The 26,837-nt window shown below is 44.2% G+C and overlaps 1 protein-coding gene and 1 long non-coding RNA gene across 2 annotated transcripts in view; one reads left to right on the plus strand and one right to left on the minus strand.

Moving 5' to 3' along the window:
- Nucleotides 1-26,837, plus strand: part of SRC (SRC proto-oncogene, non-receptor tyrosine kinase) — a 55,091-nt gene that overhangs the window by 4,837 nt on the left and 23,417 nt on the right. The window contains exon 2 of the mRNA XM_077251603.1: nucleotides 18,218-18,455. Within this exon, the coding sequence (XP_077107718.1) occupies nucleotides 18,218-18,455 (238 nt within the window). The remainder of the gene's footprint in view (nucleotides 1-18,217; nucleotides 18,456-26,837) is intronic.
- Nucleotides 762-26,463, minus strand: LOC143765182 (uncharacterized). Its single transcript, XR_013213336.1, has 4 exons — nucleotides 26,027-26,463; nucleotides 22,197-22,330; nucleotides 16,461-16,550; nucleotides 762-1,467 (listed from the first exon to the last, which is right to left on the minus strand). It is a non-coding gene; the product is annotated as an uncharacterized LOC143765182 (long non-coding RNA).

A 26,837-nucleotide genomic window follows, 5' to 3' on the forward strand; every position in this document is an offset into this window, starting at 1 on the left:
AATGCAGCATGTGCTAGGTATGGCCATTTTTAACGTCTTACTGCCAGATTTCCTGTAGAGAAAAAGGCATCTGCCGAAAAGAATCCAGTGTTGGCACTTGGCAGTGAAAGAAAATGCAGATTTCATTAAATAAAAAAAACAATAGATTGCACAATACAAAAAACTCCTGGGTGCTGTGATTCAGATGCCTATCTAGTGACTCTTCTAAAATGAGTCAGCCAAGATTGCTTTTCATATATAATGAAGGTCCCTCATCTGGGTCTCGCACCCACTCCCATCTCGCTGTATCCCGCTGCCTCCTAAGTAACCCATTTAAGCAGATCTGTCACCACATTTCATAGAACAAACTGTATATGTTATTAAATACATCTATTAGACCTGAAGAGACCGGTGTGTTCACTTTGAAAATCCATGTTAGTAAAGCTGTGTGTTTGTTTCTGAACATTTGAGGTTGAAACAAGTCTGCATTTAGTGTCTAGTCATACAGCAGACTGTGTGTCGGATATATTCCCATATAATCGGTTTTATTGATAAGCGAAACCTTTTCTTTAAAGGGGTTATCCACTATTCAGACAACACATTCTCAATTACCATATCCCCCCAAGTAAAAACGGCCTGTACTCGCAATTGGCGCATGACATTGTCACATGATCCCGGCAGCCAGTCAGCTAGATGAAGTCACAGCTGCTGCTTCCATTTCCTCAGGATGACAGTTTTGTCGTAATGAAGTTAGTGTGAAGCAGGCCATTAGTGGCTGCTGGACTCGTGTGGCATAGCAATGTCACGTGGGCCCCAGGACAGCAGACGCCAACATTGCTGCAGGGACGGGGTAGTACAGGCTGCTTTTCTTTTGAATTTGTGGAAAGTGGTAGTTGAGAAGGGGGTGACTGAGTAGTGGATAACCCCTTTAAGTGAAGTATAGTTGAGAATTCGTATATAACTGACATGCAGTACTCTTCACTCATGTGAAGTTACACTCGAGGCCCCTGACTTGTACGGAATATATTAATGTAGGTTCAGTCTGGATCTGCAGTAATTTGGAACAATCTCTGTGTATAGTTGTGGCCAAAAGTTTTGAGACTGACACAAATTTTGATTCTTGCAAAGTTTACTGACTCATTGTGTTTAGACTTTTTTTTTTTTTTTTTTTTTTACATCAAATGTTTCTATGGTTACTGAAGTACATTTATAAGCATTTCAAGATATTTAAAGGGAACCTGTCAGCAGGATTGTGCAGAGTACCCTACAGACAGTGTCAGGTTGGTGCCGTTATACTGATTAAAATGATCCCGTGGCTGTTGTTTAATCGTTATTTTCAGTTTTGAGCGGATATACCCGTGTCCCGGGGCGGCCTGTGGGGGGTCTTCATGTGGTGCTCTGGTTAGGTATTCAGCAGTATGGCTTCTGACAGGTCACTGATCCCTCACTGACCTGCTCCCTAGTTTTCATAATGAATATCTGTACAAACTATAAAAAAAAAACCCTTCTTAGGGCAGGCACCAGCTGTGTCACTGGCGCTGCAGCGTAATCACATGTGTAATGTGTATATAATTATTATTATTTATTGTTATAGCGCCATTTATTCCATGGCGCTTTACAAGTGAGGAGGGGTATACATAATAAAAACAAGTACAATAATCTTGAACAATACAAGTCATAACTGGTACAGTAGGAGAGAGGACCCTGCCCGCGAGGGCTCACAATCTTCAAGGGATGGGTGAGAATACAGTAGGTGAGGGTAGAGCTGGTATATAATTATTATGGTTGAGGTTGTCCTGATATTTACAAAAAAAAAAAAAAAACTCTACCGTATATGCCACAAAAAAACTGGGAAAACTTAATGACTCGTATAAGCCTAGGGTGGAAAATGCAGCAGCCATCGTTAAATGTCAAAAATAAAAATAGATACCAATAAAAGTAAAATTAATTGAGACATCAGTAGGTTAAGTGTTTTTGAATATCCATATTGAATCAGGAGCCCCATATACATACAGTTCATGATGACCCCATAAGATACTCCATACTAAATACACCCCATATAATACTGCACAAATGCTGATCATGGCCCCATAAGATGCTCCATACAGTCATTTGCCCCATGTAATGCCCCATATAATGCTAATTATAGACCCATAAGATGTTCCATACAGTCATTTGCCCCATGTAATGCTAATTATAGACCCATAAGATGCTCCATACAGTCATTTGCCCTGTAATGCCCCATGTAATGCTGATTATGGCCCCATAAGATGCTCCATACAGACATTTGCCCCATGTAATGCCCCATATATTGCTGATTATGGCCCCATAAGATGCTCCATATAGTAATTTGCCCCCCTTCCACTGCCGCTACGTTCCCCGTCCACTGCACTGACTGCTCAGGCAGAGGGCGGCGCGCACTAATCGCGTCACCGCGCCCTCTGACCTGAGCGTCCCTGCAGGGGATGCAGAAGACGCAGCGGTGGAACGGGGAGCAGGTGAATATAGTGCACTGCTTATACTCACCTGCTCCTGGCGCTGTCCCTGCTTTGCTTTCCCGGCGCAGGCAGCTTCTTCCTGTAGTGAGCGGTCACATGGTACCGCTCATTACAGTAATGAATATGCGGCTTCACCCCTATGGGAGTGGAGTCCATATTCATTACTGTAATGAGCGGTACCATGTGACCGCTCACTACAGGAAGAAACTGCCGGCGCCGGGAAAGCAGGGACCGCGCCAGGAGCAGGTGAGTATGCTTAGACAGCTGCCACTCCACCTCTCCTGCCGACCCCTGGGAATGACTCGAGTATAAGCGAGAGGGGCAATTTCAGCCTAAAAAATATGGGCTGAAATTCTCGGCTTATACTCGAGTATATACAGTATTTGAAAATGACACCTGTCGTGCCTGCGGGGCCTTATATGACAGAAAATATCCAAAAGTGACACCATTCTAAAAACTGCACTCCTTTAAACCTTAAAACCACATTGAAGAAGTTAACCCTTCAGGTGCTTCACAGGAATTAAGGCAATGTGGAGATATTTCCATTGACAAATGACTGCGATAAGGGGGAACATTTTACGCAACATTTTGGATAACAGTTATCCGGCACTCTATGCTGAGCACTTACATTGGGATTTCCATCTAAATCTGCAGCTTTAAGTCTCCTCATCTCGACATGCTTAACATGTCACTCTCCGCAAGGAGAAACAATATTTCTTGGATCCCCATCTAAATCTCTGAATGACATGATTCAGATGAAACTCCTGAGATATATATTCACTATAATGAGGCAGCAGAGTTACTCTGGACTCTTTCTGGCCTCTGTTCAGCAGTGTCCTTCTTTTCAGAGGTGCACAAAACTGTGGCCGACGGCACTTTTATGCAATCCTAAAAAGACACTGCCGGATCACAGGTCCTATGGCATCCACAGTGCCTCCATCTGCCTCACTATAGGAAATCTTTTGCTGTGTATTTCAGAGATTTACGCGGAAACCCTAGTGTAAGCACTCAGCGTAGTCCGCAGGATACATGTGAGCTGAACCTTACTGCGATCTTTAGGAGGCAGAATGAACCAATCAACAGCAGGTGAAGAATTGTTTTTATTTTTTTACGCTGTTCCTTGTGCGGTATAAGTGATTAAACGGCTTTATTCTTTGGGTTGGTGTGATTGCAGCGATACCAGATTTATATTGGTTTTTATCTTTAGCTGCTGTCACACGCTAAAAGAAGCTTTTGCAGAAACATGTTTTTGAATTGCCATATTTTGACAGCTATATTTTTTCCAAATTTCTGCTGAACATGTTAGGGCTTGTTTTTTGCAGGACAATTTGACGTTCTTATTGGTACCATTTTTGGGTACATGATATTGATTGCTTTCTATTCCAATTTTTTTGGAGGCAGAATAAACAAAAAACAGCAATTCAGGAGTACTTGGGGCTCCTTTTGCATCAATTAGCGCATCAATGCGGCATGCCATGGAGGTGATCAGCTTGTGGCACTGCTGAGGTGTTATGGAAGCCCAGGTTGCTTTGATAGCAGCCTTCAGCTCGTCTGCATTGTTGGGTCTGGTGTCTCTCATCTTCCTCTTGACAATACGCCATAGATTCTCTATAGGGTTAAGGTCAGGTGAGTTTGCTGGCCAATCAAGCACAGTGATACTGTTTAGAAACCAGGTATTGGTATGTTTAGCAGTGTGGACAGGTGCCAAGTCCTGCTGGAGAATGACATTTCCATCTCCAAAAAGCTTGTCGGCAGAGGGAAGCATGAAGTGCTCTAAAGTTTCCTGGTAGACGGCTGTGCGGACTTTGGTCTTGATAAAACACAGTGGACCTACACCAGCAGATGACATGGCTCCCCAAACCATCACAGATTGTGGAAACTTCACACTAGACCTCAAGCAGCTTGGATTGTTTGCCTCTCCACTTTTCCTCCAGATTCTGGGACCTTGATTTCCAAATGAAATGCAAAATTTACTTTCATCTGAAAACATCTTGAGTAACAGTCCAGTTCTTTTTCTCCTTGGCCCAGGTAAGATGTTTCTGGCGTTGTCTATTGGTCATGAGTGGCTTGACACAAGGAATGCGACACTTGTAGCCGATGTCCTGAATGTCTGTGTGGTGGCTCTTGAAGCAATGACTCCAGCAGCAGTCCACTCCTTGTGAATGTCCTCCCCCCCACCCCCAGTTTTTGAATGGCCTTTTCTTAATCCTTTCAAGACTGCAGTTATCCTGATTGCTTGTGCACCTTTTTCTACCACAATTTTTCCTTCCACTCCACTTTCCATTAATATGCTTGGATTCAGCACTGTGTGAACAGCCAGCTTCTTTAGCAATGACCTTTTGTAGCTTACCCTCCTTGTGGAGTGTGTCAATGACTGCCTTCTGGACATCTGTCAAGTCAGCAGTCTTCCCCATGATTGTGGAGCCTACTGAAACACACTAAGGGACCTTTTTAAATGTTTAGGAAGCCTTTGCAGGTGTGTTGTTAATTCAAATGTACTGAGATAATGACTTTTAGGTTTTCATTGGTTGTAAGCCATAATCCTCAACATTAACAGAAATAAACACCTGAAATATATCACTCTGTTTGTAATGACTCTATATAATTTCACTTTTTTTGTATTGAAGTACTGATATAAATTTAACTTTTTGATGATAGTCTAATTTGTGAGAAGCACCTGTATATCATTTTTTTTCTTCTTTTGGTGCTTTACACAATAAAAACAATTTTATACAAAAAAAAAAAAGTTTTTGCATTACTATATTCTGAGAGCTATTACTTTTTTTTAATTTTGCACTGATGGAACTGTATGGTTGGGGATAATGTTGAGAGTTGTAGTCAGCCCCCGTGGTCTACATAGTGTAGAATAAAATAAGGTGAATAATATTTTTTAACACCTGAAGCCATTGTCCCTTGTAAATAAGCTAAAAATAAACAATATCCCTCACCTGTCCAAAGTTGAAAGAATCCAGAGTGTCCCATGCCGTAATCCATCTGTGCGACATTTGCTCATCAGTGTGAGCTGGAGAGAATGATTTGTTGCAGTGAGAGCGGACCCATGAACTGCGCTGACCTTCGTGATATCATCACAGTTCACCGTGAGATTGTTTTCGAGTTCACGGTGTAGTAAAATGAATGGTGTCATTCAAAATTCATTCAGTGCTGCACTGACACAAGCCCCTTAGAGCGTGTTTTGGGCATTGTCTAAGGGGCTTCATGTAGCCTGGTGACCTGGATGTCATCCGACCTTGGATCACCATGAAAATGATCGGGCACCTGCGATGACGACATGGGGGCGCTGATTGGAGGGGAGAAGGAGCTCCCTCCCTCTCGCTGCCTTCTAAATATTGAGATCGATATAGCATGGTAAGGCTGGGGTCACACATGCGTGTTTTACGTACGTAAGAGCGCATAAACTACGTCCGTAAAACTCGCATTACATACGGCACAATGCTTCTCAATGGGGCTGCTCCTATTAGCCGTATATTACGGTTCAGTATTATACGGCTTTCTACGGCCGTACAAAATCGCAGCATGCTGCGTTTGTCAGCGTACTGCGCAAATAATACGCCAATGAAAGTCTATGGGGGCGAGAAAAATACGGATTCCACACGGACCAGCAGTGTGACTTGCGAGAAATACGCAGCGCTGTTAGTGAAAAGTCGGAAATTCAATTGCCGGCTTTTTCCTTCTCCTGCACAAACCCGACAGGATATGAGACATGGTTTACATACAGTAAACCATCTCATATCCCCCTTTTTTTTGCATATTCCACACTACTAATGTTAGTAGTGTGTATGTGCAAAATTTCAGCGCTGTAGCTGCTAAAATAAAGGGTTAAATGGCGGAAAAAATTGGCGTGGGCTCCCGCACAATTTTCTCCGCCAGAGTGGTAAAGCCAGTGACTGAGGGCAGATATTAATAGCCAGGAGAGGGTCCATGGTTATTGGCCCCCCCGTGGCTAAAAACATCTGCCCCCAGCCACCCCAGAAAAGGCACATCTGGAAGATGCGCCTATTCTGGCACTTGGCCACTCTCTTCCCACTCCCTGTAGCGGTGGGATATGGGGTAATGAAGGGTTAATGCCACCTTGCTATTGGAAGGTGACATTAAGCCAGATTAATAATGGAGAGGCGTCAATTATGACACCTATCCATTATTAATCCAATTGTAGGAAAGGGTTAAAAAACACACACACACATGATTAAAAAGGATTTTAATGAAATAAACACAGCGGTTGTTGTAATAATTTATTGTTCTCGCAATCCATTTGCAAACCCTCGCTTGGCAAAATAATTAACGCACAAAATACATACCTTCTGATGTCAGATCACGTCCAACGATGTAATCCATCTGAAGGGGTTAACTAATATTACAGGCAGGAGCCCTGCTAAATGCAGCGGTGCTCCGTGCCTGTAATCCCCAGCGAATGAATGAAATGTAGGTCATTGACCTACATTTCCTTCAGTCGCGGTGATGCGCCCCCTGGTGGATGTCCTCATATGACCTGGAGCGTGGGAAAAAGTTCCCAGGCTGCAGTTCATGAGAACATCCACCAGAGGGCGCCTCACCGCGACTGAATGTAAGTATAGATCACTGCTTTCCTTTCAGCACCCGGGGATTACAGGCACGAGCGAGTGGTTTATCGCAGCTCTGCCTGTAATATTAGTTAACCCCTTCATATGGATTACTTCGTGGGACATGATCTGACATCAGAAGGTATGTATTTTGTGCGTTTATTATTTTGCCAAGCGAGGGTTTGCAAATGGATTGCGAGAACAATAAATTATTACAACAACCGCTGTGTTTATTTCATTAAAATCCTTTTTATTCATGTGTGTGTGTGTTTTTTAACCCTTTCCTACAATTGGATTAATAATGGATAGGTGTCATAATTGACGCCTCTCCATTATTAATCTGGCTTAATGTCACCTTACAATAGCAAGGTGGCATTAACCCTTCATTACCCCATATCCCACCGCTACAGGGAGTGGGAAGAGAGTGGCCAAGTGCCAGAATAGGCGCATCTTCCAGATGTGCCTTTTCTGGGGTGGCTGGGGGCAGATGTTTGTAGCTACGGGGGGGCCAATAACCATGGACCCTCTCCTGGCTATTAATATCTGCCCTCAGTCACTGGCTTTACCATTCTGGCGGAGAAAATTGCGCGGGAGCCCACGCCAATTTTTTCCGCCATTTAACCCTTTATTTCAGCAGCTACAGCGCTGAAATTTTGCACATACACACTACTAACATTAGTAGTGTGGAATATGCCAAAAAAAAGGGGATATGAGATGGTTTACTGTATGTAAACCATGTCTCATATCCTGTCGGGTTTGTGAAGGAGAAATGCAAAGCCGGCAATTGAATTACCGGCTTTTCACAGATATCGCGCTGAATGAAATCTAAATACAGAATATGTATATATATGTGTCTCAATGATATATATATATATATATGTATATATATATATATATATATATATATATATATATATATATATATATATATATATATATATATGTATATATGTATATATATATATATATATATATATATATATATATATATATATATATATATATATATATATATATATATACTGTATATATGTTTTAATGAACATTTGAGCACATAAATCCATTAGATGTCGGTTTTGCAAGCCTGCGCGAAAATCTCGCAGTACGGATGCCATACGGATTACATACGGAGGATGCCATGCGCAAAATACGCTGACACACCCTGACTACGGATCAATATTTTGGGAACATTTCTCCATATTACGGCCGTAGTACGGACGTATAATACGTGGCGTATTGTCTTACGCCATGTGTGACCCCAGCCTCAGGGCTCACTCACACTGCTGTATAACAAGGCCAGGTGCTATGCAATGTTTTATCGGATAGCACTCAGCCCAATGTTGATCTATGGTGCAGAGGAGATCAGCGATTTCCCCCCCCCCCCCCCCCCCCCCCCCAATGTCGAATCGGCATGAGAAAATAATTGCAGCATGCTGCGTGTGCATCCAATAATCGCATCACACTCTCCCATGCAAGTCTATGGGTGCGTGTGAAACATCGGACTGCGCTAAGATGTCATCCCAGTGCAGTCCAACATTTGTGGTTGTTGGCAATGGTAAAGATGGAGAAGTTACTGTCCCCATCTCCGCACCAGTGCTGCAATGCTCTCATGCGACAAATTCGAAGCCCAGTGCAATAACACTCAGCTCAATCTCTGACAAAGTGTGATCTGAGTGTCATTAGTATAATAGGCCGGATTCACTTCCTTGAGAGAATATAATGCCATTGTGAGCGAGCCCTAAAACGGACACGCTGACCAAACTCTGACACTGACTAAAAATAGTGATGACACTCAGACCACTTTATTTTCTTTGCATAAAAGAATAATCACTGACATCTGAATAAGCTCTTACAGTTCTTCAGCTTCCATTTCATAGGCAGCCCTTTACTACACCTCTTGGGTGAATTGGAACTCCAATTGGGAGTCCTATCTTTTCATCCATCATCCTGACCTCACAAATGCTAAGAAGTTCACACTGACATTTTCCAAAGTCTAACCAGAAGAAGAGTGAAGGCTTTTATACCTGCAAATGGGGCTGAACTTAAATGGGTCATCCACTACTTTAACCATTTCTTAAATGCTGTAGTCACCCCAAGTAAAATAAAACCCTTAATCGCTCACATTTACCTTGGACAAAACGTGTACATGAGAGAGATGAGCATAACACAGTAGTGGCTGCTGATTAGCTCGTGTGCTCACGTGATATTAACGTCAGTGGTCACTAATGGGCTGCTACGTTCATGTCTCTTTTGGAAGTCCAAGTTTTGTCCAACAATAGTGTGGTCTTGCCTCCAGAGCATATTTTAAATTAAAGATGAGATGTAATAACTGTAATGTTTGCCCTTTCGATCGCGCTACAAAGCTGTTTGTGGTTCTAACAGTACAGCAGAGTTGTGCAGGGTCCCATTACAAACACATCTGCAGCTCTTAACTCATAATGCCGTTAGCTCTGCTGCAGAGCTGTGCTTGATTACAAGTGCGGGCTCATTCAGACATTGTTTTGTTTTTGTCATACAGCTATCTGTTTATGGATACTACTTGTACCTATGATAGTTTATGGGATGGCTCACATGTCTGATCCACCCCGCCCTCTTCGGACTGAGTGTTCCACACGAGCAGATGCCTGTCTGTTTTTCATGGATTGTTTGATAAAAGCTTCAGAAACTGCCATCAAATTTTTTTTTTTTCTCTCCCATCTGAGAAAAACTGATGATTCCTTGAGCATTGACCAAACGCTGACATTTTGACAAAAAAAAAAAAACTGGTCAAACTCGGATTGTTTTGCATATGAGAAAAATTACTGACATCTGAATGAGTCTTTCCACTTTTTCAGCTTCCTTATCACAGGCAGCCAGTGTGCATAAATGTGATCATGTGGCAACTAGACTTGTGCGACCTCGCTCAATACAAGTAATTGAATCTGTTATCCTTCTGACCGATTTCCCTTTAAAGCTAGAGATTATAAATTAACTGCTTCTTGATTACCCATGGACTATAAACGTCCCGGTTGTAAGTCTTTATACTCTGTAGTCCCGTTATAAAACGCCATTGCGGGAGCGGAGAGGTAGCTGTCAGACACAGCCAGACTCCTCATAGAGAAGGCAGAGATGGTTTATTACCATCTGTCTTCCCAGTATATGCAGTAATGGGAAGCGTTAAAGATGCTTTCTCGTCTGGCCAGAGTGATCTTCTGATTGCTGCTGTATGGAGGGAGTAGGTGCTGCTGGATCCTAGGTGACATAGCTTACTGACTGCGTAGCACAGCTGACTGAAGGAGTTAATCAGCCGCACTCAAGTGGATGCAAAGTGAAACATTTAATTCTTGTATGGAAAAATCACACAACAAATAAAGTAATGTCAAATTGGTGAATGACAATACGTTAAGCAGCGAGTAACGTTTCGACCTAGTCCTGGTCTTTTTCAAACATCGCTAAACTTAACCATAGGCAAGAGAATATAATTGTTGCTCCCGGATTGAAGGGAAAAATGAGGGGGAGGCTTAGACTCCTGGTAGTTGAGTTACTGCCACTCTGTTTCTCAGGCGGGGGGAGAGCTGGGGTATGGGTCCCGGTGGCCAAACAGGCTGTCCTGCAGAGTGTCCTAGCACAGCTGACTAAAGGTACCTTCACACGAAGCGACGCTGCAGCGATAGCGACAACGATGGCGATCGCTGCAGCGTCGCTGTTTGATCGCTGGAGAGCTGTCACACAGACCACTCTCCAGCGACCAACGATGCCGAGGTCCCCGGGTAACCAGGGTAAACATCGGGTTGCTAAGCGCAGGGCCGCGCTTAGTAACCCAATGTTTACCCTGGTTACCAGCGTAAAAGTAAAAAAAACAAACAGTACATGCTCACCTGCGCGTCCCCCAGCGTCTGCTTCCTGACACTGACTGAGCTCCGGCCCTAACAGCACAGCGGTGATGTCACCGCTGTGCTTTCACTTTCACTTTAGGGCCGGCGCTCAGTAAGTGTCAGGAAGCAGACGCTAGGGGACGCGCAGGTGAGCATGTACTGTTTGTTTTTTTTACTTTTACGCTGGTAACCAGGGTAAACATCGGGTTACTAAGCGCGGCCCTGCGCTTGGTAACCCGATGTTTACCCTGGTTACCAGTGTAAAACATCGCTGGTATCGTTGCTTTTGCTTTCAAACACAACGATACACAGCGATCGGACGACCAAATAAAGTTCTGGACTTTATTCAGCGACCAGCGACATCACAGCAGGATCCTGATCGCTGCTGCGTGTCAAACGAAACGATATCGCTAGCCAGGACGCTGCAACGTCACGGATCGCTAGCGATATCGTTACAAAGTCGTTTAGTGTGAAGGTACCTTAACATATCAGTCCCAGTTACTTTTTTTATCTGATTTTTTTTCCCTGTATTTAAATGTAAGACCCCCACAAAAGTTTTTATGACCTTGAGGATGGAGCACAATATGTGAAATAAATGAAAAATAAAGTAAAGAGCAAGAAACAATAAATACTTTTTAAAACTTGCTGCTGCTCTAAATCAGTTACTAGTTCTACTTGTACTGAAAAAGTATATTTTAGTGGACCTTTTGTGGTCATAAAGTGAAAGGGAAAAAAAACATGTATCTCCTTTATTTTTCCACCAGTACCTCCTGAAATCGTAAAAAAAAAAAAAAAAATAACATAAAAAATTAGGTCCTATGTATCCCGAAAAGATAACAAAAAGTGTTTTGAATATCTGAGCGTGACAACGTTTTACATCCTTTAAAACCACGTGTAACATCCATGTCCCACCTGGTTGCATTCATGTCATTTTGATCCACATTGGAACTTTCATAGCCGCCCGTTAGTTACGTAACGTTGGGTGGCCACACAGAATGTATACTGGCTTAGGATAGATTTGCACGTTCCTTTAACGACTGGTATAATTGGCCCAACCACAGGTCTCATGACCTTATCTCCATATTCATATGTAAGGCCTGTCACCTTTTAGGGTCTGGGCGTGTGAATTGCAGACGGTGACTCTAGCCTTTATTGGGCAGTGTGCCGTTTATGGCAGGTTTGTATATGAGTCGACGTCTGTGTTCTCTTCCTTTTTCCCTGCAGACTTTTTTTTAGTGTGGTTTACTGTTGCAGAAATGATACCATACTTTTTTTTTGTTCTCATCTATACAACAAATTTCATGTTGTAAAATACTGTGAAAATCTGGTTTATGGCAGCCACAAAGGACTGAAAATTCCCAAGGTTGCCTTCCACCAGCTATTTTTTCGTAGTGATGGCCAAATTGACCAAGCTTACGCAAGTTTGTGAGTTTTCGGGCCCATGTTCCAGGTGTGACTGCAGTCTGTGCACTGTACGGCGTACACATGCTGTCAGCCATTTGGCATAGTTCTGACCATCAGGCTTGTTTCCGCGTGCTGCAGTTTTTTCCACACTCCTCGTAGACTTTTCTCAGACTTTTATCGGTCTATATGCTGTACACATACATAGATATGGAGAACAAGCTGATCATTGTTCAAATGTCTAGGCCTCTTTCACACTTCATTCTTTCTTTTTCTGTCACAATCCGTTGTTTTGTGAAAAAAAACGGATCCAGCAAATGTTTCTGCTGGATCCGTTTTTTTCTCATAGACTTGTATTAGCGACGGATTGTGACGGATGACCTTCCGTTTCATCCGTCGTGCACTGGATCCGTTGTAAAATCGCTGTCCATCGGGCGGGGACAACGCACAGAGGAACGTTTTTTCTGTACGTTGCAAAATCGCTCAGCGACATCCTACGCTGTCCGTCGTTGGCTATAATGGAAACCTATGGACGCAGGATCTGTCGCTGACTGTCAAACACAGGAATCCAGCAACGGCTGCTGTCTTTTTAAAATTGGCATGCGTGGAAGAATTTACAGTCAGGGAAATTCTCTCTCTTTTTACTATTGATGCTGCCTATGCAGCATCAATAGTAAAAAGATATAATGTTAAAAATAATTAAAAAAATAAAAAATCGTGATATTCTTACCTTCCGGCGAGACTGCTACGTCATTGCTCGCAGTGCATTACTGGGAACGGGAGCTGCCGGCAGCATCGCGAGGAGCGGGAAGGCTGCGGGGGATGCCAGAAGGTAAGAATAGCACGATTTATTTTTTTTTATTTATTTTTTTTAATTATTTTGAACCTGGGTTGTGTTGTGTACACATTTTCGCAGTGGAAAAACGCGGCGGACGCATACACAACGTGTGCACATAGCCTCGACGGATCCGTAAAAAAGAAAAAAAAAAATGGACCCAGTGCATCAGTTTTTTACAATTTGCACAGGATCCGTCTTTTCAACATTTTGACAGATTGTGACTGTTTGTAATAAAAAAAAACAAAAAAAAAACGGAAGTGTGAAAGAGGCCTAAGAGTTCTTAACTCTCCATACCTTATACGACTTATACGGTCGTTTTCTCGGCTTATGGAGTGTGGTGATCAGAAGGAAGCTGTATGGAAACTGATGACCATGTGCTGCTGAGGATCGTTTAGGGGAATTTACTCCACTACGGTATATAAAAAGTCAGGTGATTTCTACTTCCTTGTATCATCAAAAAGCAGAATTCTTCAAGTTGTACGCACTAAATAAATTCTAAGGGTATGTGTACATGATGTCTTTTAGTTGCCGGCATAGCTGTTGACTATACAGAATGTTCATGGTGTTTGCCTGAATTATTATTATTTTTTTATACGGCTGTGTAGATGAACTATTGAACAGCATCGAAACTGCCTCAAGAATGGATCGGCCACTTGTTAGCTGCTTCAGAGCTTTCAATGCCTGAAGAGGTTAAAAGAAAGACAAAAAAGACAGAACATGTCTTTAACATTTTTCAAACTTTTGTGAGGGTGGATTTTGGGTGCAATCAGCCTGAAAAAGATGCCACGTTCACACACCCTAAGGATGAAACTCTGCCCACGTGCGACAGCCAGTAGCCGTATGATTGTGTCTCATAACTCTGTGCCCATTGGCTGATGCAGAGGAGCAGAGTTTCAGCCTCCAGGCCTCCTCACACTGGCAATAATTTGTGAACAAGCATACATATGAATGCTCATTCTTGATCACTGATCCATGTAAACATGCCTCTGATCAGCTGACGTACAAACAAAATAATCCTGCGTGATCTTTTTAACGATTATGTCCCCATATACCATAGTTTATTTTGACTTGTGTCAAAGGGCCTTAAACAAGCCCCCATCCACTTGTAGATGGCACAAATAGCATTGCATTATGGGCAGGAATCTGTCTATATACATGACTGTCATGTTGCTTGTCTGCACAGGTGGGACCACGTTTACATTGTTAGCCAGGTGGGAGTCTGTAATCGAAAATAGTAATTTATAAAGAAACCTGCTCCGATTACTCCCCCTCTGGTTCTGTCTCCTAGTATTAATTGTGGGGCTGATGCAGAACAACACGTGTCGCATTCTATTCTAGTAGGGGCTCTGCTATGTGCCAGCGTATCCTCACTGGTAGGGAGAAAATGTCCGATGCATCACCACTCTTAGTAGTTCAGCCCCATAAATCCCAGTCTGGCAAATGCAGTAGTTTTAAGAGTTCTCTGATGATGCACGAGGAGCTGATATTAGGGTTAATTTCAGCATTATGCATGTGAGGGAAAAGGATTGTGTATTGACATGCCCACACCTCTGCGTGACAAAGAGTAGTGTCACTGGGTGAGGATGAATCACTGCTGCCTTTAGGAGGATTCCTTATATTGCTGAGGAAATGCACTTCTGTCCTGGGGAGTCCTCATGTACAGTGAGGCTGTCTATACACCGATCCACCTGCAGGGAGTTTGTATGTTATCACCGCTTTTGTGAGGGTTTCCTCCAACACTGCAAAGGACATTCTGATGGGGAAATATAGATTGTGAGCCCCTATGGGAACAGCCTTGATGTCTGTAAAGCGCTGCCGAATATAATGCTGCTATATAAGCAAAGCATACTAAATAGTATGGCAGATAAGAGATGAAAATCTAAGGATAGGGGATAATTTACTGACTGCTAGAACCCACAGTGATTCTGAGTGGGGATGTGCAGAGCTTTGTCTGAATGGAACGGTGGTTGAGCATACACACCTCACTTCATTCATGGTCTACAGGACAACATGCTCACACACCTCGCTTCATTCATGGTCTACAGGACAACATGCTTACACACCTCGCTTCATTCATGGTCTACAGGACAACATGCTCACACACCTCACCTCATTCATGGTCTACAGGACAACATGCTCACACACCTCACTTCATTCATGGTCTACAGAACAACAATATGCTCACACACCTCGCTTCATTCATGGTCTACAGGACAACATGCTCGCACACCTCACTTCGTTCATGGTCTACAGGACAACATGCTCACACACCTCACTTCCTTCATGGTCTACAGGACAACATGCTCACACACCTCGCTTCGTTCATGGTCTACAGGACAACATGCTCACACACCTCGCTTCGTTCATGGTCTACAGGACAACAACATGCTCGCACACCTCGCTTCATTCATGGTCTACAGGACAACATGCTCGCACACCTCACTTCGTTCATGGTCTACAGGACAACATGCTCGCACACCTCACTTCGTTCATGGTCTACAGGACAACATGCTCGCACACCTCACTTCGTTCATGGTCTACAGGACAACATGCTCACACACCTCACTTCGTTCATGGTCTACAGGACAACATGCTCGCACACCTCACTTCGTTCATGGTCTACAGGACAACATGCTCGCACACCTCACTTCGTTCATGGTCTACAGGACAACATGCTCGCACACCTCACTTCGTTCATGGTCTACAGGACAACATGCTCACACACCTCACTTCCTTCATGGTCTACAGGACAACATGCTCACACACCTCACTTCGTTCATGGTCTACAGGACAACATGCTCACACACCTCACTTCCTTCATGGTCTACAGGACAACATGCTCACACACCTCGCTTCGTTCATGGTCTACAGGACAACATGCTCACACACCTCGCTTCGTTCATGGTCTACAGGACAACATGCTCGCACACCTCGCTTCATTCATTGTCTACAGGACAACATGCACACACCTCGCTTCGTTCATGGTCTACAGGACAACATGCTCACACACCTCACTTCGTTCATGGACTAGTGGACAACAACATGCTCGCACACCTCACTTCGTTCATGGTCTACGAGACAAGTTGGTTGGGTATTTGTTTTCATGACATCACATCCACTTTGTTTGATCTGTTATCAGAAAAAGAAAAAATAGTGGACAATCCTTTTTAAGAAAAATAAGGTCATGAGCAGCTGCAGTATCCTGAGACTATTTAAAGAATCCCATCAATCCATGTTTGACTTGTTGACCACCATCTAAGGCCCCATTCAAACGTCCGTACGTGTGATCTGTATTTTTCACATAATACTTTACCATTATAGTCCCGTGAAGCTATTCCCCTCTGAGTCATGTCAGGTTTTGTTCTCTGGCCCGAACCACTTTCACACAATCAAGTATATGGGTCTGTGAAAAAGAAAAAAAAACGGACAGCATGTATTATATTCTTGATTAGAGGCTGATGATAAATGCCGACATTTTGACCAAACATTGATCAAAAACATTATTAAACTTGGTGAGCTTTTCAAAACAAGCAGACATCTGAATGAGGCCTAACACTGATGCAGACGTAATGGCACCAGGTTACTGGGCTGATCAGCTGCCTGCTTCCAGACATTATTTTCAGCCATTGATAGAGCCTCAAGATGTGAATATAGAAGACTTTCCATATGACGTGTGCAAAAGAGTAGAGACCGGTAAATGTTTTTTTTATATGGAGGGTCTCTAAGCCAGACTCTAATATAAAAGTGACTCTATTGCCAAATACCCTGCGGAAAACTCTAGTCCAGTAGGGAACACACTGACCGATGCGTTCCTGCCGCCTCCCATAGCAGAGGTGTTATTTCCCCATTTTTCAGCATTAAAGCTGCAGTGTGCTAATTCTGGAACTGTGCTGTCTGCTTCCTCGCTGCAGTTATCACATGTGCCAGGCTTTCCGACTGCTGCCAAATTTAGCAAGGTGGCTGGTGTACTAGTGGAATATTGGAAGGCTTCCATACCTGTATGGATGGAGGTTTGGATTGAAAACCGTTTTCCTCCAGTTTGTCAGTAACACCCATTACATGATGACTGAATTATGTGTGAGTGTACTGCACCCCACAGCGTCTCCTGGAGTCACGGAGGCAGCAGCGAGACCGTACCTGTTTGGAATGTTATTCATGTTGGTGTCATTCCTCAGACCCATATACCGTAACCTGTGTGAATGTGATATCTCGTTCTTGTATTTATTATGTCAGCCTATTTTATATAAAAATGTTTTAATTTTTGTAATCATCAACTTCCCCATTTCTGTGGTTTTCTTAGTAACCGCTGAATAGTTTCTGATTGACTGTGACCTAACAGACCAGTAATAGGAAGATAGGTGTCCACGGCACTGCTGGGGCTTGTAGTGTTATTGGTCATCACTGATGCGGATGGATGATGGCATGGTTGATCAGGCACGACGAGCTGGTACAGTTGTCACATTAGATTTGCTTCAGTGTGTCTCCACAGGGACAGGAACTGATGTGAATGAATAAATCAATTCTTTAATTCTGTATAGTGGATTTCTTTATGTCCTCTGTGTTGTTACCCTTGATCTCTCCCAGACGTCTTCTCCTTTCACTCTTGCCGTTCCTTCTTGTGTTCGCTATCAATCAATAACTCACTGTTCATCGCCATTCTACTTGCTAATCACGTCCATTTTACCACCTGTTGTTCCTTCATTCCTCCTCTCACCCTTCTCCTTCCCATGCCAACCTCCCCCTTTTTTTTTTTTTTTTCTTCTTTCTCTTTCTTCCTCTGATTTTGCCTTCACAGCACATTCCAAGACTTTCAATTAACTCTCCCCCACATCCACATTTCTGCTTTATGATGGTTGGGAGGGAGAGGATCACAGGATGTTCACCAGATGGGTCATGACCTCATTTAGGGGTATCATAGACACCCAACTACATTAATTGCATTTCAATCAAGAAAATTAACCTCCGGTCTCCTGGGCTGGCAGATCTCCTCTGCCTGCTCCTGACGCATTCTTGGGTATTTTGCATTACCTCGTCATAATACTTACATACTACTCTTTGTTCATGTAACAGATGGGCGGCACTAAAAGTAAACCACGAGAAGGTGGGCCACGGAGCCGCAGTCTGGATATTGCCGAAGGATCGCATACACCTTTCCCCTCTCTCTCAGCTTCTCAGACTCCGAGCAAGAGCCTTGACTCGCATCGTCCTTCGAACCAACCTTTTGGGGGCAACTGTGATCTTACACCATTTGGAGGGGTCAACTTTTCAGACTCCATTACTTCACCCCAAAGAACTGGACCATTATCAGGTGCGTATATGGGATTTATCATGAAATAATGGCAACACAAGGAGTACCATATCTGGAGATCCTCCAGTATGTGATGACGCGTGTATGAATATTTCTGTCTACTGAGTAATATTCTGTGGCTTCCTCCTATATTGGGAATAAAGGGGTTCTCTGTTTTGGTTGCTCCTACATGGAGTCTCTTCACAATAAATCAATGATAAAGTGTCGTCCTACTATGATGTCGAGTGAACAGTTTGATCTACAGAGAATATTGACGGTATGGGCCGACCTCGGGCACTAAGCTGATCAGCGGCTTGTTCATCAGCGGTCGTTAAGGCTAGGTTCACATTGCGTTAGTGGGTGATCGCTAACGGACAGCGTTGCACGGCGAAAATGTCGCAATTAACGCCGTGCAATGGGTCCGTTAGCGCACCCATTGACAGCAATGTTGTTTCAGCCTGAAGCGCATCGCTAGCGTGTGCCTTTTTCGGTTCGCGCTAGCGATGTGCCGCTCTTTTGTGGCGCGCCTCGAACGCTGCTTGCAGCGTCCGCGGCGCGCCCGAGGTCCGTTCCCCGCTCTCGCAGATCGGGGATCTGCAAGAGCGGGGACGTTAGCGCGACCCCTAAACGCGGCCCCTACAAATACATTGCGTTAGCGCAATCCGCTAGCGCTAAACGGATTGCCCTAACGCAATGTGAACCTAGCCTAAGTGACCTGATTGCACAGGCTGACCAAGCTTCATATGCACACTGAGTTATCTGTAATAGGCTGCGATTGTTCTCGGCAGCTCTAGTCCTATTTACGTAGGACAATGTGCTGCCAAGAATTATGATCTTTTGTGCAGCATAAAGATCATTTCACCCGATGAATGAGCGTCTTGCTTATTCATTGGATGTTCGGATGTCTGGAACACTCATTCATGATAATCTTGCTGAGTAAAGCGCCTTAACGAGGACCTATCACCATTTCAAAAGTGCCCAGTTTCCCAGTTTGTGCTATTATTTTAGTCTCTCTACTCTGTTAAAGGAGTTGTTCACTACTAGGACAACCCCTTCTTGATCAAAATGTTTGGCCCGATAAAATAAGAGTATACTCCCCTCCCATGCCGGCGCCATTCCCTTGGTGTCAGCACTCGCTCTCCCCGGGACTCTCGTGCGGTGTTGTGACACGTGACTGTCACACTGACTGCTGATTGTGTGCTGTCCCCGCCTTTGGACAAATCAAACATGAAAAGGAAGCCAGCGATCAGCTTCAGCCCAGACTTCCTCTTCATGATTGATTTGTCCAAAGTCGGAAAGTGACGCCGCCGCTGATTGGGAGCCAGCGTCACCTGTCAACACCGCACAAGAGCCCTGGAGAGAGCAACTATGGGAACAGCGTCAGCACCGGAGGGAAGAATAGGCTTTAGTATTTTATCTGGGCCAAGCGAGGGGTATAACAAGAAGTTGTCCAAGTAGTGAACAACTTCTTTAAGTATTTTGAATGAGGCTATAGACTGCAAACCTCTGAAATTTTAAAGGGGTTAGCTGGTTTCTAAAATGTAAAGCTTAATAGAGATGAGCGAATCCTTCTTGAATTTTACAAAGATCTACATTCTGGAGAATATGGATTTCTTGTAATTTGCTTCACGTGAATTCAGCGAAATGGAGACCTATTGTGTCCACAATTTTGCTAAACAGTACGAGCCGGCAAAAGGTTAAGAAGAAAAACCACCAAACAAAAAAAGCCATACTCTCCACACAGGTCACCTCTCTGTACGCCTCTGTTCCCTTCCCGGTCATCCATGCCTCTCACATTGCATCTCCGACCCAGCGTTTACTCTAGGCCGGGACTTCCGGCTGCGAGGAGTTGACTGCACATGCATCGGGGCCTACTTGCGGCAGGAAGCCCTGACCCAGAGTGAACACTGAGCCGTAGATGAGACGTGAAGGAGGAGCTGCCTGAGAGGCGAGTGTAGGGTGAGAATAAATTTTTGTTTATCATTTTGTTTTTATTATGCACTGAGACTTGGAGAGACTCCAGAGCATAAGGCAGATTGCATTTGTATAGAATAACTTCTCAGCTGATCGAATTTCATAGAAAAATCTGTGTGAACAAGTGAATTTGAATTTTGTCTTATCTGACTTGTCTCCACTTAATAGTACTAATAGGATTGTCCCCTACTTGATATTCCCTTTTTAACAGCTCAGGTCCAGGAGGTAAGTATGTAGGTTTTATCTTATAATGGACAGTGGAGGTGATAAAAGCTGTCGTCCTATAGTGGAAAACCCCTTTAATACAATTCATGAAAGGGAAATCTGTCTGTAGGATGAACCCTCCTAAGCCTTCTCTATGGACTTGTATGTCATAGATATCAAGGTATCATTTTATCCAGCTTACTGTGATCTGATGTCTTATTGCAGAGAAATCTAGTTTTTCTTATATGTAAATTAGCTGTTCAGGGCTATGGGCCAAAAACTGATCTATATGAGAATCTGCCGCAGAGATTATAAATAAAAGGGGGAGTTACCAGTGTGAGAGATGTAATCGCCGCTCTCTGCTCTCCTGATCTCAGTGCAGAGCTGTGTGTGATTATACCTGACACATTGGCAGGTTCCTCTCAGCTTCCATCTCACACGCACACAGGGTTGCAGTATTGTTGCAATACAGCAGAGCTGCAGATGCTAACGTGTTTGTAAGAAGACTGTTCAGTTCTACTGTTCTCTATTAAATACACCGCACACTGTTCATGCCCCTTTTTCATTTAAAGTGAACCTGTCCGCAGGATTTTGCTCAGTAAACTACAACCACTGTCAAGTTGGCAGTGTTACACTGATTAAAATGATACCTAGGCTGAAAAAATCAGTCTTGTGGTTCTTGTGCAATCAGTGTTAGAAGTTTTCAGTTAATGATATGCCCGTGCCCTGGGGTGGGACTGTAGGCAGAGTCTTATCTTCCTGCTCTAACCCTCCTCTGGCGCCGGCACTCCGGAGCGTGCAGCCGCACAGCAATACATGGAGCCTTAGCCAGAGAAACCAAGGAAAGACCTGACCACAGGACACGCCGAAGCACAAACAGTCTGCCTCTATGAGGAACATGTTTGCGCTTCGTGGTTGTCAGTGGGCTGGTCTTTTCTTGGTTTCTCTGACTTAGAGCAGGAAGATAAGACTTTGCCTACAGTCCTGCTCCGAAGCACGGGCATATCATTAGCTGAAAATTTCTAACCCTGATTACACAAGAACCACACGACTGATTTCTTCACCTCTTCACCCCAGGTATCATTTTAATCCGTATAACATAAATCTGACTGGCAGGTTCCTGCTGATGGGACACTTCCTGTTTGGACAGTAAAGGTCTTTTGGTAAAGCATATTTGATAAAGTACAACCCAAAAATGTAGTGTACTGTTTACTCTACAGTGCTTGAAACCTATGAAATACATAATGGATACAGAGGTTGTGAGGAGAAGGTAGTGCGTCCTGCTACTACATATCCTATAAGGCCTGTCTGTCTGACTGTCTGCATTACAGCCCTGGTCTGGTAATCAGCTGAGGGAAAGGGGAATCAAGTAGCCGATTATGGTGATTTCTTTGTAAATATGTACAAAGCACCTATTAATGATTCACTGGTGTGTTATTTGCAATTCATTATGTCTCTAGGATAATCCCCTCCAAAACTGCCTGCATTACTGTTAGGATCAGTACCACTATGAATAAGAATAATAAGAGCAATTTTGTTAAATGTTTCAAATCACTAAAAGTTTATTTATAAATATCCTCTTACTTAAAGGGAACCTTTCCTTTTTTGGGTGTGTTTTGTAAACTGTGGAGCTCCTCCAGTTAGTGCTGCTCCACTGATTCTGGAACAGGTTTTCTTTTTTTCTTCTGTGCCCCTCCATTCCAAAGTTATGTCCACCCCTGAAAATACAAATGCATCATTTCCTTTCATCTGATTGGACATATACCATACAACTCATACTGGCCAATCAAAACATTTCCACACCCACATACTTTATGTGGTTTACACCCAGTTGGTTGAAAAGAAAATTTGCACTTCTTTTCAATGTTATAACGTTCACAACATGACACTTAAAAGTGTTGTCCACTGCTCTGACAACCCCTTCTCAATCGGAGTGTTTGCTCATTAAAATAAAACTACCTATGCTCCCCTCCCTTCCTGGCGGCGCTCCAGCGGTGTCTGCACTCACGTCCCCAGGGCTCAGGTGAGGTTACGTCACGTAAATGTCGGCTTCACTTTCCCACCTTTGGACGAATATAACATCAACAGGAAGTCTGGGCTGCGGCTGGTCTGACTTCCTCTCAGTGTTCGGTTTGTCCAATGGCGGGGACAGTGAAGCCAGAGCTGATTGGTCGCAGGGCTCATGTGTTGGAATACGAGTGCGGACACCTCTGGAATGGCCCCGGCAAGGGAGGAGAGTATGAGGCCACGTTCACATAGTGAGTATTTAACATCAGTATTTGTGCCACTCCTGGATTTGGGTTGTAATCGGAGAAAAATAGAATAGAAATGCATCCCCACTTCTGTGTTTATCACCCACTCCTGGTTTTACCTTACAAATACTGAGGTAAAAAACTGACCAAATACTGAACGTGGCAAATTGTTTTTAGTTTAACAGGGGGCAAACGCACAGATTGAGAAGGGGTTGTCTGAGTAGTGGACCACCCCTGTAATATGTAACAGTTCAAGTGGAAGAATAGTCCTCATGTTGACCATGTGTTATACACAGTCCTATTCCTAAAAGATCTGTGCTCGCTGGTTTTGGAATGGGAAATATGCACGATCTTTGCAGACCTGTTATGGAGGGAATAGTATTGTCACTGGTTAATTCCTAGTACATCTGCAAATGCATTTTGTAACTTATTAAGGGTCATTTGCATTTTCGTTAATGGCCAAAATTGCAAAGTGCTTGTAAAAACAAACAACCTTGCATTTTTACTTGTTAAAAATGCTGCTCCTTCATGCAGTGTACAGCAAGGGCTGACTGCAGGAGCAGCACTGCTATGGAAGGGAGTATAGGTGGCTTTCAGCAGGGGTTGTTTAACCCCTTCACCCCCGGAGCTTTTTCCATTTTTCCGTTTTCGTTTTTCGCTCCCCTCCTTCCCAGAGCCATAACTTTTTTATTTTTCCGTCAATTTGGCCATGTGAGGGCTTATTTTTTGCGGGACGAGTTGTACTTTTGAACGACATCATTGGTTTTAGCATGTCGTGTACTAGAAAACGGGAAAAAAATTCCAAGTGCAGTGAAATTGCAAAAAAAGTGCAATCCCACACTTTTTTTGCTTGCCTATTTTGCTAGGTTCACTAAATGCTAAAACTGACCTGCCATTATGATTCTCCAGGTCACTACGAGTTCATAGACCCCTAACATGACTAGGTTATTTTTCACCTAAGTGGTGAAAAAAAATTCCAAACTTTGCAAAAAACAAAACAAAATTGCGCCATTTTCCGATACTCGTAGCGTCTCCATTTTTCGTGATCTGGGGTCAGGTGAGGGCTTATTTTTTGCGTGCCGAGCTGGCGTTTTTAATGATAGCATTTTGGTGTAGATACGTTCTTTTGATCGCCCGTTATTGCATTTTAATGCAATGTCGTGGCGACCAAAAAAACGTAAATCTGGCGTTTCGAATTTTTTCTCATTACGCCATTTAGCGATCAGGTTAATGCTTTTTTTTTATTGATAGATCGGGCGATTCTGAACGCGGCGATACCAAATATGTGTAGGTTGGGGTTTTTTTTTATTGATTTATTTTGATTGGGGCGAAAGGGGGGTGATTTAAACTTTTATGTTTTTTTTATTTTTTTCACATTTTTAAAAACTTTTTTTTTTTTTACTTTTGCCATGCTTCTATAGCCTCCATGGGAGGCTAGAAGCAGGCACAGCATGATCGCCTCTGCTAAATAGCAGCGATCTGCTGTTCGCTGCTATGTAGTAGAAAATCAGGTGTGCTGTGAGCGCCGACCACAGGGTGGCGCTCACAGCTACCGGCGATCAGTAACCATAGAGGTCTAAAGGACCTCTATGGTTACAATGGAGGAGCATCGCCGACCCCCGATCATGTGACGGGGGTCGGCGATGCGCTCATATCCGGCCGCACGGCCGGATGCGGTAGTTGAATGCCGCTGTCTGCGTTTGACAGCGGCATTTAACTAGTTAATAGCGGCGGGTGATCGCGATTTCACCCGCCGCTATTGCGCGCACATGTCAGCTGTAAAAAACAGCTGACATGTCGCGACTTTGATGTGCGCTCACCGCCGGAGCGCACATCAAAGCGGGGGTCCCGACATGTGACGTACTATTCCGTCACATGTCGGGAAGGGGATCATTAAACGGCAATAATGCATAAAAAAAACAAACTCCATCCACTCTCATTGTTGATCCTATGAAATACTATTTGGTCTCATATTGATGGTGTCCCAGGAGATCAGCCATATCCTTCTCACCAAACCAATGAAGATTAAAATTGAGACCTTGCTCCAAAAGTGATCATTGTATTCCAAAGGGGCTCATTTACAGTCTCCCCTGGTGTAAGGAGGAGGTCTTTGATCACTGGGTGTTGACCAGTAGCACCTAGGGGCCCGGTTAGCTTTCAAACAATCGGACACTGTCTCTGTTCAAAGATCATCTAAACTGGAGAGTGCTGGTTGCCCAACTCCAACGGGTTCCTGTGGTATGTCCCAGTATGAACACAGCGGCACATCTGAGTCCCGCCACAAACTGGTCTCTTAGAATTATGTCAGGGGGTCCTACACCTACATCATCCTGCCTCACAATCGCAGCGTGGATTTCTTGCAGCGCGTTCATGTATTGGGTCACAGTCTCCCCCTGACTTTGAACATGACTAAACAAGCACATGTTTAACTCCCCCCAACGTCCGTGGGGTCCCCATGCATCTCTTCTAGGATTTGTAACACCTTGGCAAACGTGTTTCGCTCATGCTGGGGCCGTAGCATGACAGAGCACCTTGCTTCTCTGTCCAGGGCCATCATGGCAATCTCTGCCTCCATTGCGGGAGTCATGGGGTGCATCCTCAACATAACCCTGACCCGTTCAGTCCAGTCCCACAGTAGGGTGCTGTTTCCTGTAAATGTTGGGTGATTACTCAACATTGTCCCCAATGAGATGCTGGCCCTTGGAGCACCCCCATCTGCTTGGTCTGCCACCTCTGCCTGTGGACTGCATCCTGCCGACCACGCCAAGTGTAAGCAGTTTGCGGGATGCAGTGACAGGAGGCAGATCAAGGGTTAACAGGTTTTAATAAAACAGGGAGTTATTCCACACAGGGAGATAGGTAAATGGGAATCAACGTAGGAGTAACTTAACAAGCAGACGTTTTCCTGTCAAAAGAGGTCCTGGAGCAGACGATGGCGCCAATAGCCGTTGGCACAATGTAGATCTGGTGGGTTCCTGAAGAAGGCGATGATACGTGCCCAGGTGGCAACGTTGAGTCTTTGAAACAACCTATGGAGTCCTCAGTAAGGAGACTCCGGTGGCTGGCAAGGTATAGGCCACAGTCCTGTCAGAATTAGGCAAGGCTCGACGAACATGCACGGGGGATTCGGGAAACAGCAGTACCCGGTCACACAGCACTGACCGTTACAGAGCGATTGGCACCTCGATGTCCGGGAGCCGACCTGCACACATCGGGCTTCTCGTCGGTCTCTGCAGTCTGTCTCTCACGGCCGGGCGCGCACCTCTGCAGTTAACGGCCCCGAAGCAGGAGCTCTGGCTCTCCTCAGTCGTGCGCTGCACCTTCCCACCAACTCTGTCTGTTCTCGCCCGTGCGCTGCCCCTGGTAACGCTTAGCCACGCCCCCTGTCAGCCCGTGCAAAGATCGGTCCGGTAGCCTAAACTTTCCCCCGGACAACAGAGGAGACAGCCTCATCAGTTCCGGCACGCAGGTACCCGCGGTGCGGTCGTCCCCTTTACACTGGTATAGACCCAACTCCAACAGGTTACTGTGGTATGTCTCAGTATGGACACATGAATAAGAAAATATCCAGCACTCAGAGTAAGACTAAGGAACCATAATATCTGGGTGGGTTCAATGGTGGCTTGCGCAACTGTTGCGAATAGTGGGTTCAGATCAACTTACCCCCTTCCTGGATCGCTCCCTTGGGGTCTTATAGCCTTGGCATCCATATTGAAGGTGTTTGTCCACTTATCCATACTTGCTGCTCCAGCAGTGATCCTGTAAATGCGGAATACTGGAAAATTAAATTTATTAGACCTATAATATTACAATAAAAAGTCCTTGTAACGTACTTCGGGGCGATAGGGACTTTCATCTTCGTCAAGCATAGCGTGCATGCAAATATTAATAATTTAAATACAAATTTTGAGGGCTACAGTGTTCAGGGCACATACATCAGTGCTTTTCTAAATCTTGGTCGTGAAGGTGAGTA

This window comes from Ranitomeya variabilis, chromosome 4 (genome assembly GCF_051348905.1).
Source record: "Ranitomeya variabilis isolate aRanVar5 chromosome 4, aRanVar5.hap1, whole genome shotgun sequence".
Taxonomy (NCBI): domain Eukaryota; kingdom Metazoa; phylum Chordata; class Amphibia; order Anura; family Dendrobatidae; genus Ranitomeya; species Ranitomeya variabilis.